The sequence below is a fragment of the Stenella coeruleoalba genome, assembly GCF_951394435.1.
Source record: "Stenella coeruleoalba genome assembly, chromosome: 2".
Classification (NCBI taxonomy): Eukaryota; Metazoa; Chordata; class Mammalia; order Artiodactyla; family Delphinidae; genus Stenella; species Stenella coeruleoalba.
The window spans coordinates 78,142,389-78,157,567 of NC_137147.1; the positions used below are offsets into that span (position 1 = coordinate 78,142,389).

General features: G+C 38.3%; 1 protein-coding gene across 1 annotated transcript in view; it reads right to left on the reverse strand.

The window, feature by feature from the left end:
* The window catches only part of AQR (aquarius intron-binding spliceosomal factor), a 114,680-nt gene that overhangs the window by 40,460 nt on the left and 59,041 nt on the right, over positions 1-15,179 (reverse strand). The window contains exons 23-24 of the mRNA XM_079914292.1: positions 12,965-13,075; positions 10,381-10,490 (exon numbers count right to left, since the gene is read on the reverse strand). Coding sequence (XP_079770418.1) covers positions 10,381-10,490; positions 12,965-13,075 — 221 coding nt within the window. The remainder of the gene's footprint in view (positions 1-10,380; positions 10,491-12,964; positions 13,076-15,179) is intronic.

The following is a 15,179-nucleotide window of genomic DNA, read 5'->3' on the forward strand; positions in this document are numbered from 1 at the left end:
AGATCAAACTAGCCACAACATTCTCTTAAGCCAAAGCCTAATCCAGACAAAGCAAGGCCATAACTCACTATCTTTAATACTAGTAAGGTTGACATAGGTGAGGGAGCAGCAGCAGAAGAGTTTCAATCTAGCCAAGGCTGGTTCATGAGGTTTTAGGAAAGAAGCTGCCTGCAAAACGTAAAAGTGCAGCGTGAAGCAGCAAGTGCTGATGTAGATGCTGCAGCAAGTTATACAAAAGATCTAGCTGTGATAACGAAGGTGGCTACACTAAACAACAGATTTTCAGTGTGGAAAAAATACAGCTTTCTATTGGAAGAAGATGCCATCTAGGACTTCCATAGCTAGAGAGGAGAAGTCAGTGCCCATCTTCAAAGGTTCAAAGGACAGGCTGACTCTCCTGTTAGGGGCTAATGCTGCTGGTGACTCTAAGTTGAAGCCAATGCTCATTCACCATTCCAGAAATCCTAGGGCCCTTAAGACTTATGCTAAGTCTACTCTGCTTGCGCTCTGTTAATGGAACAAAGCCTGGATGACAGCACATCTGTTTACAACATGGTTTACTGAATATTTTAAGCCCACTGTTTGCACCTCCTGCTCAGGAAAAAGATTCCTTTCAAAATATTACTGCTCATCGACAATGCACCTGGTACCCAAGAACTCTGAAGGAGATGTATAATGAGATTCATGTTGTTTTCAGGCCTGCTAACACAACATCTGTTCTGCAGCCCATGCATCAAGGAGTCATTCGACTTTCAAGTCTTATTATTTAAGAAATACATTTTGTAAGACTATAGCTGCCATAGACAGTGATTCCTCTGATGGTTCTGGGCAAAGTAAACTGAAAACCTTCTGGAAAGGATTCACCATTTTAGATGCCATTAAGGTCATTCATGATTCACTGGAAGAGGTCAAAATATCAAAATTAACAGGAGTTTGGAAGAAGTTGATCCTAACCCTCCTGGATGACTTTCATGGGATTAAGACTTCAGTGGAGGAAAAAAAACTGTAGTTGTGATAGAAGTAGCAAGAGAACCAGAATCAAAAGTAGAACCTGAAGATCGGACTGAATTGCCTCAATCTCAAGATAACACTTTAACAGATGAGGAGTTGCCTCTTATGGGAGAGCAAAGAAAGAAGTTTCTTGAGATGGAATCTATTCCTGGTGAAGGTGACATGAAGACTGTTGAAATAACCACAAAGGATTTAGAATATTACATAAATTTAGTTGACAAAGTAGCAGCAGAGTTTGGTAGGACTGACTCTAATTTTGAAAGACATTCTATCATGGGTAAAATACTACCAAGCAGCATTGCCTACTACAGAGAAATCAAGATTCAATCCACATGGCAAACTTCATTGCTGTCTCATTTTAGTAAGCTGCCATAGCGCCCCCCCCCCCCCCCGCCTACCTTCAGCAACCACCACCCTGATCAGTCAGCAGCTATCAACGTTGAGGTAAGACCCTCACCAGCAAAGATTACAGCCTGTTGAAGGCTCAGATGATGCCTAGCATTTTTTAGTAGTAAAGTATTTTTTAACTAAGGCATGTACATGGTTTTTCTAGACATAATGCTATTGCATGCTTAGTAGACTATAGTATAGTGTAAACAATACTTTTATATGCCCTGGGAAGCCAAAAAATCCACGTGACTCGCTTTATTGTGATATGCACTTGATTACGATGGTCTGGAACTGAATCTGCAAAGTCTCTGCGGTATGCCTGTACACAATTATAAACAATAGCATAGTTACAGATGATTACTGAAAAAGAGACTAATAAAAACTTGTTTGGGAGAAGTAGCATTATGAGTGATCACTCCCTCTCCGCTATCTTACTAGATACGAAAATTTTTGTTTAGGGAAAGTGATATTAATTTTATTGTGAAACAATAGTCACTATTTTTCTTTTTAATTATGACAAAGAGAGAAATATGAAATAAATGAACAAACAAGCACACACATTATTAACAAGATCTGGAGCTTGACTTTCCCATCAGAAAGCAAAAAGTACGTTTTTCCTGAGAAACATGGTAGCACCTGAAATCATTTTTAAAATTCTGCTGCTTTTCTATTATAATATCTTTAAACACCAGGAACTGAACTGTACCACACTTATAATTACACTATTTAGCATACCATGAGCACCCGTACATTCGATGAATTATGGATTGGTAGATTTTAGAGTTGAGCCCACTTGTGTAAGTTAGGTTTAATAATAAGAAACACCCATGGGAAGAACTCAGGGAAGCATTACAAGCTGATCCAAAATTAAGAATCTACAGCCCTAAATAAATTAATGTGTGTTGATCTTGCCCTCTGACTTTTCAGAAGCTAAAATATTTTGGGAGGGGGACTTTCAAGATGGCAGAGGAGTAAGACGTGGACATCACCTTCCTCCCCACAAATACTTCAAAAATACATCTACAGGTGGAACAACTCCTACAGAACTGGTGAACGCTGGCAGACCTCAGACCTCCCAAAAGGCAATAAACTCCCCACATACCTGGGTAGGCCAAAAGAAAAAAGGAAAAACAGAGACAAAAGAATACGGACGGGACCTGCACCAGTGGGAGGGAGCTGTGGAGGAGGAAAAGTTTCCACACACTAGGAAGCCCCTTCGCGGGCGGAGACTGCGGGTGGCGGAGGGGGGAAGCTTCGGAGCTGCGGAGGAGAGCGCAGCAACAGGGGTGCGGAGGGCAAAGCGGAGAGATTCCCACACAGAGGATTGGTGCCGACCGGCACTCACCAGCCCGAGAGGCTTGTCTGCTCACCCACCGAGGCAGGTGGGGGCTGGGAGCTGAGGCTCGGGCTTCAGTCGGATCCCAGGGAGACGACTGGGGTTGGCTGCGTGAACATAGCCTGAAGGGGGCTAGTGCACCACATCCGGGAGGGAGTCCGGGAAAAAGTCTGGAGCTGCCTAAATGGCAAGAGGTAGTCCGTCTGCTGATGCAGGGGATGTGGGTTCGTGCCCCAGTCCGGGAGGACCCCACATGCTGCAGAGCGGCTGGGCCCGTGAGCCATGGCCACTGCGCCTGTGTGTGCTGAGCCTGTGCTCTGCAACGGAAGGGGCCGCAACAGTGAGAGGCCCGCGTACAGCAAAAAAAAAAAAAAAAAAAAAAAAGGCAAGGGTGCGAGAGAAGAGGGAATTCAGAGCACCACCTAAACGAGCTCCAGAAACGGGCACGATCCACGGCTAACAGCGCGGACCCCAGAGATGGGCATGAGACGCTAAGGCTGCTCCTGCAGCCACCAAGAAGCCTGTGTGCAAACACAGGTCACTGTCCACACCCGCCTCCCCTTCCCAACCCCTGGGAGCCTGTGCAGCCCACCACTGCCAGGGTCCCGTGATCCAGGGACAACTTCCCTGGGAGACCACATGGCGCACCCAGGCTGTTGCAACATCACGCCAGCCTCTGCCACCTCAGGCTCACCCCACATTCCAATTGTAACTAGCACACCTCTCCCTCCCCCTGGCCTGAATAAGCAAGAGCCCCCTAATCAGCCACTGCTTTAACCCCCTCCTGTCTGGGTGGTGAACAGATGCCAGAGGGCAACCTACATGCTGAGGTGGGCCAAAATTAAAGCTGAACCCCAAGAGCTGTGCAAACAAAGAGAAAGGGAAACTTCTCCGTGAAGCCTCAGGAGCAGCAGATTAAATCCCCACAATCAACTTGATGTACCCTGCCTCTCCGGAATACCTGAATAGACAACGAATCATCCCAAAATTGTGGCGGTGGACTTTGGGAGCAACTGTAGACTTGGGGTTTGCTGTCTGCGACTGATTTGTTTCTGATTTTTATGTTTATCTTAGTTTAGTGTTTAGTGCTTGTTATCATTAGTGGATTTGTTTCCTGGTTTGGTTGCTCTCTTTTTTATTTTTATTATTTTCTTTATTTTAATAACTTAAAAAAATATACATGTATATATATTTTTTTCTTTCCTTCTTTCTTTCTTTTTTTCTCCCTTTTATTCTGAGCCATGTGGCTGACAGGGTCTTGGTGCTCCAGCCTGGTGTCAGGCCTGAGCCTCTGAGGTGGGAGAGCTGAGATCAGGACATTGGACCACCAGAGGCCTCCCAGTGATATCAATCGGCAAGAGTTCTCCCACAGATCTCCATCTCAATGCTAAGACCGAGCTCCACCCAACAGCCAGCTAACTCCAGTGCTGGATGCCCCATACCAAACAACTAGCAAGACAGGAACACAACCCCACCCATTAGCAGAAAGGCTGCCTAAAATCATACTAAGTTCACAGAGACCCCAAAACACAACAAATGGACACGGCCCTGCCCTCCAGAAAGACAAAATCCAGCGCCACCCACCAGACCATAGGCACCAGACCCCTCCACAAGCCACTGAACCAACCTCAGCCACTAGGGGCAGACACCAGAACAACAAGAACTATGAACCTGCAGCCTGCGAAAAGGAGACCCCAAACGCAGTAAGATAAACAGAATGAGAAGACAGAGAAATATGCAGCAGATGCAGGAGCAAGGTAAAAACCCATCAGACCAAATAAATGAAGTGGTAATAGGCAGTCTACCTGAAAAAGAATTCAGAGTAATGACAGTAAAGATGATCCCAAATCTTGGTACAGAATGGAGAAAATACAAGAAATGTTTAACAAGCACCTAGAAAAACTAAAGAGCAAACAAACAATAATGAACAGCACAATAAATAAAATTTAAAATTCTCTAGAAGGACTCCATAGCAGAATAACAGGCAGAAGAAGGGATAAGTGACCTGGAAGATAAAATAATGGAAAAAACTACCATAGACCAGAATAAAGAAGAAAGAATGAAAAGAATTGAGGACAGTCTCAGAGACCGCTGGGACAACATTAAAAGCAACAACATTAGAATTATATGCGTCCCAGAAGAAGAAGACGAAAAGAAAGGGCCTGAGAAAATATTTGAAGAGATTATAGTTGAAAATTTCCCTAACATGGGAAAGGAAAGAGTCAATCAAGTCCAGGAAGCATAGAGAGTCCCATACAGGATAAATCCCAGGGGAAACATGCCAAGACACATATTAATCAAACTATCAAAAAATAAATACAAAGAAGAAAATATTAAAAGCAGCAAGGGAAAAGCAACAAATAACATACAAGGGAATCCCCATAAAGGTTAACAGCTGATCTTTCAGCAGAAACTCTGCAAGCCAGAAGGGACTGGCAGGACATGTTCAAAGTGATGAAAGGGAAAACCTACAACCAAGATTACTCTACCCAGCAAGGATCTCATTCAGATTCAATGGAGAAATTAAAACTTTTACAGACAAGCAAAAGCCAAGAGAATTCAGCACTGCCAAACTAGACTTACAACAAACACTAAAGGCACTTCTCTAGGCAGGAAACACAAGAGAAGGAAAAGACCTACAAAAACAAACCCAAAACAATTAAGAAAATGGTAATAGGAACATACATATCAATAATTACCTTAAATGTAAATGGATTAAATGCTCCAACCAAAAGACACAGACTGGCTGAATGGATACAAAAACAAGACCCGTATATATGCTGTCTACAAGAGACTCACTTCAGACATAGGGACACAAACAGACTGAAAGTGAGGGGATGGAAAAAGATATTCCATGCAAATGGAAATCAAAAGAAAGCTGGAGTAGCAATTCTTGTATCAGAAAATATAGACTTTAAAGACTATTGCAAGAGACAAAGAAGGACATGACATAATGATCAAGGGATCAATCCAAGAAGATAACAATTGTAAATATTTATGCGCCCAACATAGGAGCTCCTCAATACATAAGGCAAATGCTTACAGCCATTAAAGGGGAAATTGACACTAACACAATAAAAGTAGAGGACTTTAACACCCCACTTTCACCAGTGCACAGATGATCCAAAATGAAAATAAATAAGGAAACACAAGGTTTAAAGGACATATTAAAAAAGATGGACTTAATTGATATTCATAGGACATTCCATCCAAAAACAACAGAATACACTTTCTTCTCAAATGTTTATGGAACATTCTCCAGGATAGACCATATCTTGTGTCACAAATCAAGCCTTGGTAAATTTAAGAAAACTGAGATCGTATCAAGTACCTTTTCCGACCACAATGCTATGAGACCAGATATCAATTACAGGAAAAAAACTGTAAAAACTACAAACACATAGAGGCTAAACAATACACTACTAAATAACCAGGAGATCACTGAAGAAAACGAAGTGGAAACCAAAAAATAACTAGAAACAAATGACAATGAAAACATGACGACCCAAAGCCTATGGGATGCAGCAAAAGCAGTTCTAAGAGGGAAGTTTATAGCAATACAATCCTACCTCAAGAAACAAGAAACATCTCAAATAAACAACCTAAACTTACACCTAAAGCAATTAGAGAAAGAACAAAAAACCCCCAAAGTTAGCAGAATGAAAGAAATCATAAAGATCAGATCAGAAGTAAATGAAAGAGAAATGAAGGAAATAATAGCAAAGATCAATAAAACTAAAAGCTAGTTCTTTGGGAAGATTAAAAAAAATTAATAAACCATTAGCCAGACTCATCAAGAAAAAAAGGGAGAAGACTCAGATCAATAGAATTAGAAATGAAAAAGGAGAAGCAACAAGTGATACTGCAGAAATATAAAGGATCATGAGAGATTACTACAAGCCACTATATGCCAGTAAAATGGACAACCTGGAAGAAATGGACAAATTCTTAGAAAAGCACAACCTTCCGAGACTGAATCAGGAAGAAATAGAAAATATAAACAGACCAATCACCAGCACTGAAATTGAAACTCTGATTAAAAATCTTCCAACAAACAAAAGCCCAGGACCAGATGGTTTCACAGGCGAATTCTATCAAACATTTAGAGAAGAGCTAACAACTATCCTTCTCAAAATCTTCCAAAATATACCAGAGGGAGGAACACTCCAAATGTCATTCTATGAGGCCACCATCACTCTGATACCAAATCCAGACAAAGATTTCACAAAAAAAGAAAACTACAGGCCAGTATCATTGATGAACATAGATGCAAAAGTCCTCAACAAAATACTAGCAAACAGAATCCAAAAGCACAGTAAAAGGATCATACAGCATGATCAAGTGGGGTTTACCCCAGGAATGCAAGGATTCTTCAATATACACAAATCAATCAATGTGATACACCATATTAACAAATTGAAGGATAAAAACCATATGATAATCTCAGTAGATGCAGAAAAGGCTTTTGACAAAATTCAACACCCATTTATGATAAAAACTCTCCAGAAAGGAGGCAGAGAGGGAACCTACCTTAACATAATAAAGTCCATATATGACAAACCCACAGCCAACATCATTCTCAATGGTGAAAAACTGAAACCATTTCCACTAAGATCAGGACCAAGACAAGGTTGCCCACTCTCACCACTATTATTTAACATAGTTTTGGAAGTTTTAGCCATAGAAATCAGAGAAGAAAAGAAATAAAAGGAATCCAAATTGGAAAAGAAGAAGTAAAACTGTCACTGTTTGCAGGTGACATGATACTATACGTAGAGAATCGTAAAGATGCTACCAGAAAACTACTAGAGCTAATCAATGAATTTGGTACAGTAGCAGGATACAAAATTAATGCAGAGATCTCTTGCTTCTTACACACTAAAGATGAATAATCTGAAAGAGAAATTAAGGAAACAATTCCATTTACCATTGCAACAAAAAGAATAAAATCCCTAGGAATAAACCAACCTAAGGAGACAAAAGACCTGCATGCAGAAAACTATAAGACACTGATGAGAGAAATTAAAGATGATAAAAACAGATGGAGAGATATACCATGTTCTTGGGTTGGAAGAATCAACACTGTGCAAATGACTATACTACTCAAAGCAATCTACAGATTCAATGCAATCACTAGCAAACTACCAATGGCATTTTTCACAGAACTAGAACAAAAAATTTCACAATTTGTATGGAAACACAAAAGACCCCGAATAGCCAAAGCAATCTTGAGAAAGAAAAATGGAGCTGGAGGAATCAGGTTTCCTGACTTCAGACTATACTACAAAGCTACAGTAATCAAGACAGTATGGTACTGGCACAAAAACAGAAATATAGATCAATGGAACAGGATAGAAAGCCCAGAGATAAACTCACATACATATGGTCCCCTTATCTTTGATAAAGGAGGCAAGAATATACAATGGAGAAAAGACAACCTCTTCAATAGCGGTGGTGGGAAAACTGGACAGCTACGTGTGAAAGCATGAAATTAGAACAATTCCTAACACCATACACAAAAATAAACTCAAAATGAATTAAAGACCTAAATGTAAGGCCAGACACTATAAAACTCTTAGAGGAAAACATAGGCAGAAAACTCTATGACATAAATCATAGCAAGACCCTTTTTGACCCACCTCCTAGAGAAATGGAAATAAAAACAAATATAAACAAATGGGACCTAATGAAACTTCAAAGCTTTTGCACAGCAAAGGAAACCATAAGCAAGACGAAAAGACAACCCTCAGAATAGGTGAAAATATTTGCAAATGAAGCAACTGACAAAGGATTAATCTCCAAACTTTACAAACAGCTCATGCAGCTCAATATCAAGAAAACAAACAACCCAATGCAAAAATAGGCAGAAGATCTAAATAGACATTTCTCCCAAGAAGATACACAGATTGCCAACAAACACATGAAAGGATGCTCAACATCACTAATCATTAGAGAAATGCAAATCAAAACCACAATGAGGTATCATCTCACACCGGTCAGAATGGCCATCATCAAAAAATCTAGAAATAGTAAATGCTGGAGAGGGTGTGGAGAAAAGGGAACCCTCTTGCACTGTTGGTGGGAATGTAAATTGATACAGCCACTAGGGAGAACAGTATGGAGGTTTCCTAAAAAACTAAAAATAGGACTGGCATATGACCTAGCAATCTCACTACTGGGCATATACCCTGAGAAAACCATAATTCAAAAAGAGACAAGTACCACAATGTTCACTGCAGCATTATTTACAATAGCCAGGACATGGAAGCAACCTAAGTGTCCATCAACAGATGAATGGATAAAGAAGATGTGCCAGATATATATAATGGAATATTACTCCGCCATAAAAGGAAACGAAATTGAGTTACTTGTAGTGAGGGGGATGGACCGAGTCTGTCATACAGAGTGAAGTCAGAAAGAGAAAAACAAATACGATATGGTAACACACATATATATGCAATCTAAAAAAATAAGAAAAATGGTTCTAATGAACCTAGGCGCAGGACAGGAATAAAGATGCAGATGTAGAGAATGGACTTGAGGACACAGGGAGGGGTAAGGGTAAGCTGGGATGAAGTGAAAGAGTAGCATTGACATATATACACTACCAAATGTAAAACAGATAGCTATTGGGAAGCAGCTGCATAGCACAGGGAGATCAGCTCGGTGCTTTGTGACCACCTAGAGGGGTGAGATAGGGAGGGTGGGAGGAAGACGCAAGAGGGAGGGCATATGGGGATATATGTATACATTTAGCTGATTCACTTTGTTATACAGCAGAAACTAACACAACACTGTAAAGCAATTATACTCCTATAAAGAGGTTAAAAAGAAAAACTGTTGCGTGATCTCTTTAATACAAGAACTCAAAATGAATGCAACATAATAAGTTAACACGCTTTTAGCTCTTTTGATGTCTATAATCGATTTAGTCAAAAGTAATGTTCAATAGTCAAAGGCTGTATTTATTATGTACAGCTGTTAATTATGCCTATTGACTGAAACTATGCTTTAAAAATGAATTTAAATATAAATGAAACGAGCTATCATAAAGCAACTTTAAAGGAAAAACCCAAAATACTAACAGCAGAAGAAATTTGACTTCTAAAGTTTTAGTCACCTTACAATATGTAATATTAAGCATAAAATCCAGCTAAACTGGCAATAAGTTCCTGCATTAATATTTACAACCCCAAAGCTTATACTATCATTAATCTCCAACTGCATTTCATTAAATGAATCCAGTTAATTGGTGCCTAAAATATATGCAAATTAAATGTGCAGATGAAATGTGAACAGGAATTGCGTAACATTGTACAGTTTGGGCTTGGCAACATTAAAAATTACTTCAATAAATAGAAAGCAAATGGATATAAGCAACTTAAACAAGATGAAAAGATAACTCTCTTCACTGAAATAACTGTATGAGGAAAAAAATGGCATAAACATGCAGAACTGGAGCAGAGGGAAATCCTGAACAGACTTTAGGTTCAATTAGGATAGCCTAAGTAGGTTACACTAGAACCCTTCAGAATTCAGTTGGAGTATTCACTGCTCTCTTTTCCTGTTCTTTATTAAAGAAAAAGAGGAGAAGGTTAAAAATTCTTTATATACCGTTTCAAAACTTATCCCCAGTTGCTCACCTGCTGAAATCTTTCTCCGTCTCCAGCTCTTCTTCTCCATGACCAAGACGCAGGAGGTGACGCTCGTCAATGTCTAAAGCCATAATTTTCTCAAACAACTGGTTCAGGGCCTGGAGAATAAAAAAAAAAAAGAATGATGGAGAATTTTATAGAATCGGTAGGCTCCTTTAAAAGTAACAAAAACTAACAATCAGAAGGATAGAAACGAATGAGCATTGCCCAGTCAGATAAGAATCAAAGTAAAAACACAGAAGGAAACATCTTATATTAAGGCCATTTATAATTTAAACAAAACAGTATTTTTATTGATTTCTGATATTGCTACATACATATACTTGGTCAAATTAGTAACTGGAAATCATAAAAACCATCTATCCATTACATCTCTGATAATTTATGAAAAGAGAAGGCTTTGGCTCAGTATATATTTCTCTCAAGTAGTAAAAATTAGTAAAATAATTAACAATCACATTAAGTTTCATTTTATTTAACAGAATTTCCATGAGTTGCAGAAAACTGAAAAGTTTTTGTGGTTGGAGAAGTCCTCTTAGGAGATGTGTGGGTAGAATACTTCAAAAGGATCACAGAGAGGAAAGGTAAAGTGCAACATTCAAACCTTAGACTGAAAGTCTAAATTAGCTCTCTATACACTAAGAAGCAGAGCACTCATTGCAAACTGTTCTGATGAAAGCCATTTACCTATGAAATGTTTGTATTTGGGGCTCCCTGAAATCCTAGTATTTACTATCTGAACATCTGCAGTTATAAGGTTTTGCAGAAAGGCAAAAGTTTCATTGCATGGAAAGATATGCTAATAAAATGACATTTAAAAATTAGCCCCCACTCAAATATTTCTCCCTATTTACCACTAGTTTAACCCCGCCCATGAGGTCAGCATCCAGTCTTGTAAACATCCAGGCTACGTAAGGTATACAGATATCCTTTGCTATCAAAATTCTAGCAATTAGAGCTCAGAAACTGATGAGATAAACATAAATCTTCAGGAAAAAAATTCACGCTATCTAAACTCTTGGTATTTTCCATCTAAAACTTGAGATGCAATAGATCAGACCACATGGCATTACTCACTGTCCAAACCTTTCCTATCCAAACTCACGAACCACATAGATTTAGGGGACAAAAAATACTAGCACATTGCAATCTCAGAAAAAACTGCAAGATTTCATCGTGAATTAAAGTGATGTTGGAGAACTGCTAGAATTATAGATGGGAACCAAGATCTGGTAAACAAAACAGTTGTGAAATATCAACAACTTGCGTTTAAGAAGATGGTCTGATTTTATCAAAGGAGCAAAGAAATCTTTGGCTATTTTTGCAAAATAACCTTCTCTATAATTGTGCTACACAAGACAGTCATAAGTAGAGGATACTATAGAAAGTCATTATCAAGTTATGACAAAATTTACTAAAAAATATTATGTTAAAACAACACTGAATAATTCCTTATTCATTCTAAGTATCTGCAAATAGGTAACATTATTATAGACTGAATTTTATTAAATAGAAGAAAAAAGTCTTTACACAGTTTGTTTCTTTTATCAAGATAAAGTCTTAACCCTCTCTTGTGCACAATTTTAGTACACCAGGCCAGTTACTTATAAACTTTAAAGAAATAAAAACATAAATGAATGAATTGGATAGTATTAATTTTAAAATCCTGAGATTAAGTTGATGAATAACCGTAAATAACATTTAGCATTCTAAAAACTCAGTGTTTCTCTGTAGACCAACTTTTTTAAAGAATTGGTCAACTGAAATCACTATTGTTAATACGTATTCAGAGAAAACAAGTACCTTTGGAGATTTAGACTACCATGTGAGTTTCATAACATGTTTCAGAATGTTCTGAGAGCTAGCTGCCTGTCACATTTTACATTAGAGTTAATATCACTTGTTCTTTTTCATTTCTATGGTAGTGACAGCTTCACAATAATTACCTCAGCACACATACAGATGTAAAGACCATTTTTCATCCATTATTTACAAGAAAGGAGTTTGTTTTCCTTGTTTTAGCTATTTATAAATGCCTTATGTATTGGACCTGCAACCTAAAATTGTCCTTCCATGTAATATACATATTCATATGCATATTTTATAAGGATTTAAAATTTAATCTAGTATTAATATGATCTGGATTTAGTCTTTTAGGAATATCCATTCTACTAGTAGAAAAATACTACTAGTAAGGGGTAATGCTTTTGATCTCAAAGTAAAAGGTCTAGCTTAGCATGGATGATAGGAGAAAAAGGCAATTACCACATATCCAAATATTCTTCTCAGCTTTTCCACATTTGGACTGCCTCTATTCGAAATAAAAGATTGTTTTTATATTTTTCTCAATATGGTCTGGTCATGACCAGAGATAATCCAAGATTAACTCAATAACAAACACTATGCTCATCAGCCTTTCCTGGTACTCTGTGAGCCCATAATCAGGTTATCATATAAGCAGAAATCTCCACTGTGCTTTCATGCATCTCCCACTCCATACATGCATGTCCACTTCATACATGCATGTATGGAGAGCACGCATGCACACGCACATACACACTCTCTCTTTTACCTGATTGGAATGAGTAACAATCAGAGTCCTCTGCTCTGGGAAATTGTGGTAGATGTTGGATATGATTTGGACTGCCACATCTGTTTTTCCTGTACCTGGTGGGCCCACAACCTAAAAAGCAGATGAACACATAGCAAACTACTAAGTTATCGCATAGTTAGAAAATGGAGATTTTAAAACTGAAAGATAAAATAAATTTAAAAATTCACTGGGTAAGTTCAATGCAGAATGGACAAGACAGAGTTAGTGAACTTGAAGACAAATCAATAGAAATCACCCAACCTGAACAACAAGCAGAAAAAAAAAAGATTAAAAAAATAATACACACAGCCTTGTGAATCTATGAGGCAATATTAAAAGGTATAACATATCTTTCTAATCCTAGAAAGAAGGGGAAAAGCATGCAGTGTAGAAAAAGTATTTAAAGAAATAATGGCTGCAAATTTCCCAAATCTGGCAAAAGACATAAATCGCAGATTCAAGAAGCTCATTTAACCATAAACAGAATAATCCCAAAGAAATCTAAGGCCAGACACATAATAATTAAATGGTTGGATCTAAAGACAGAGAAAAAAATCTTAATAGCAACCAGAGAAAAATGATATATTACATATAGCAAAAAGATGTTTCAAATGACTGTGGACTTCTCATCAGAACATGGAAGCCAAAAGGAAGTGGAATAACATTTTTAAAGTGCTGAAAGGAGAAAACTATCAATGCAATATTCTTTGTCCAGTGAAAATATCTTTAAAGAATGAAGATGAATTAGAGACATTCTCATATGAAGGAAAATAAAGGTAATTCATTGCTAGCTGATCTGCTCTTAAAACTGGTAACAGGGGGCTTTGCTGGTGGTGCAGTGGTTGAGAGTCCGCCTGCCGATGCAGGAGACACGGGTTCGTGCCCCAGTCTGAGAGGATCCCACATGCCATGGAGCGGCTGGGCCCATAAGCCATGGCTGCTGAGCCTGCGCGTCCGGAGCCTGCGCGTCCCGTGCTCCGCAACGGGAGAAGCCACAACAGTGAGAGGCCCGCCTATCCCCCCCCCAAAAAAAACCCAACAAAAAGAAAACTGGTAAAAGAAATCCTCAGACAAAGGAAATGATACCAGAGGATACTTGAGATATCAGGAATAAAGGATAAATGGTAAATATAACAGACTATTCTTCTCCTCTGGAGTTCTTTAAAATATGTTTGATGTCTGCAAGAAAAAGTTCTAATATTGCCTGATGGTATTTTCAGTGTGTTTACAGGTAAAACATATGACAACTACAACATAAAAGGGGAAGGTAAAGGGACCTGTACAGAAGCAAGGATCCTCCAATCAATTTAAGAGACAGAATACTGATTCTAAGTAGGCTGTGAAAGAGTAAGTATGTATATTGTAATTCTCTAGAGCAGCCATTAAGAAAAACCTATACAAGAGATATAATAAAAGAACAAAATAGATAAATATATATGAAACACTAAAAACTATCCAAATAACTCAGAAGAAGGCAGGAAAAGGGAAACAGGAACACACAAAAAAGGGAACAAACATAAAACAAATAATGAAATGGTAGGCCTAAACCCAAACACATTAATAAGTACATTAAATGTAAATGGACTGAACACACCAATTAAAAGCAGAGACTTGTCAGAATGGAGAAAAAAAACCACACACCAACTATATGCTGTCTACAAGGAACTCACTTCAAATATAATAGGTAGGTTAGAAGTAAACTGATGGGAAAAGATATATCATGTAAACACTAATCAAAAGAAAGCTGTGGTGGCTATATTAATATCAAAGTAAACTTTAGAGTAAAGAAAATTACCAGTGATAAAGACAGACATTATACATGACAAAAGTGTCAATTCACCAAGAAGACACAACAACCCTGACAGTGTATGTACATATCCATAAAGCTTTAAAATACACGAAGCAAAAATGGACAGAACTGAAAGGAGAAACAAATTCACAATTATAGTTGGAGACTTCAATACTCCTCTCTCAGTCAGCAACAGCAATAGTACGTGGAATACCAGCAGGGATAGACAAGTACTGAATAACAGCATCAACCAAATGGATCTCATTGACATAAACAGGACACTCCACCCAAGACAATAGAACACACATTCTTTTCAAGTGCACACAGAATGTTCACCAATAAATCATATCCTGGGCCATAAAACAAACCTTAATAAATTAAAAAAATTGAAATCATAGAAAGTAT